Genomic DNA, 1,379 nt, shown 5'->3' with positions numbered 1-1,379 from the left:
ACACTGTCCTGAGCCAGCAGTACAGCACTCTGTAGCTGGTGTTCAGCAATTCAAGTCAGCTGCAGGTGAACAGTCACTGGTATACCTGTAAAGATTTGGGGAAGAAGCTAAAATAAAAAATGTCTGTCTATAGAAATGATCAGAGTCTACTACCTTGATCAGGATCTTTGACCACCTCTTGAGGTTTGATGGCCTGCTCATACAGCCCCTGAAACATGAAACAGTTTGTTTCAATCTTTAGACAAATATCTGTTCATGAAAGATTCTGTGAAATCTATAATTAGCAATAAACATTTTCTCAAAGATAGAAAATACTCTTTGCTTTGAAAAACACTTGGCACTTTTGCACTTTAGTTATTCAATATATTTGTTTATTTTTATACAAAAAACTCAAATTGAGAGTAATGCACAATAATCAGAGCTGGTAAATCAAAAAATAAACAAGGAGAAAAAAAAAAAGCCCCACCATGATTTTCCGTTCAGCCTTGAGGGCATGCACCACATGAGGAAGGATCTTTTTGGGGAATGTACGGCGCCTTCTTGTGGTCTCAACAATAGTATCGTCCAGGAGGCTTTCCAGATCTACAGCTTCATCCTCTGCTGAGGGTGTTGGTGGTAGAGAAACAGACAGCATAGTTGACTTAATAAAGCTTTCCTTAAAATATAGTAATTGAAACAAGAGTATGAAAAGGGCGAAGGATCACCTTCATCATCGGGCGCCTCCTCCCAAGGCCGTCCATTCACCAACACGTTAGCCTGAACAGCAGCCTCAAAATTCTGCACAGTTTCAAATAAACAAACACACAATCAGTGGCAACACACATTAAAATATGATGTCAGCTGTTCAACTGCAGCAGGATCAGATCAATTTGATAACGTTTCTATTTTGGTCAACACAGGAAGCCATATTACACTTTATTTTGCAGGACTGTCCTGATTAATCTAGTCCCAAAGAAGACTACCAGGATCATTTTCAGGAAACTGTTGCTGTTATTATATGAACACTGTACAGTCCTCCATACAAAGGTCAAACGTTGATCACAGTTGTTTCTGTACTTAGTTCACATGAAGCTTAAAGTGGGCTACAAATAATCTGCACAACTGAAACACTGTTTTCCCCAAATTTCCATGAAAACTTGGTTTCTTCTGCTGCAGCGTGATGATGATTCAGTATGAAGCACACAGCTCGAAATACGTGGGATGCACTTACTGTGTACTTAAAATAATAGTGTGATAAAAAGACTAAAACAGTCATGCCTAAATCATGCCTAAATCCTGTCTTTGAGGATTTAGTCAGTGCAAAAACTGACACGAGTCACAACATAAACTTCAAACGCTGCGTCGGTTACAATAAAATAATTCGTTAGAAGACTGACAGC

At 38.9% G+C, this 1,379-nt stretch overlaps 1 protein-coding gene across 2 annotated transcripts in view; it reads right to left on the bottom strand.

Annotated features, from left to right (window-relative positions):
• nsl1 (NSL1 component of MIS12 kinetochore complex) overlaps window positions 1–1,379 on the bottom strand; it is a 5,183-nt gene that overhangs the window by 2,409 nt on the left and 1,395 nt on the right. The window contains exons 2-4 of one of the 2 annotated variants that reach the window (XM_005732698.1): window positions 705–777; window positions 467–600; window positions 154–208 (exon numbers count right to left, since the gene is read on the bottom strand). In XM_005732698.1, the coding sequence (XP_005732755.1) occupies window positions 154–208; window positions 467–600; window positions 705–777 (262 nt within the window). The remainder of the gene's footprint in view (window positions 1–153; window positions 209–466; window positions 601–704; window positions 778–1,379) is intronic. The other variant, XM_005732699.1, reaches the window with a different exon arrangement.

The sequence above is a fragment of the Pundamilia nyererei genome, unplaced genomic scaffold (assembly GCF_000239375.1).
Source record: "Pundamilia nyererei isolate P.nyererei 1_Seehausen unplaced genomic scaffold, PunNye1.0 scaffold00048, whole genome shotgun sequence".
NCBI classification, from domain to species: Eukaryota; Metazoa; Chordata; class Actinopteri; order Cichliformes; family Cichlidae; genus Pundamilia; species Pundamilia nyererei.
Note: the sequence above shows the minus strand (reverse complement) of the source record. Positions and strands in the feature narration are given on the sequence as shown.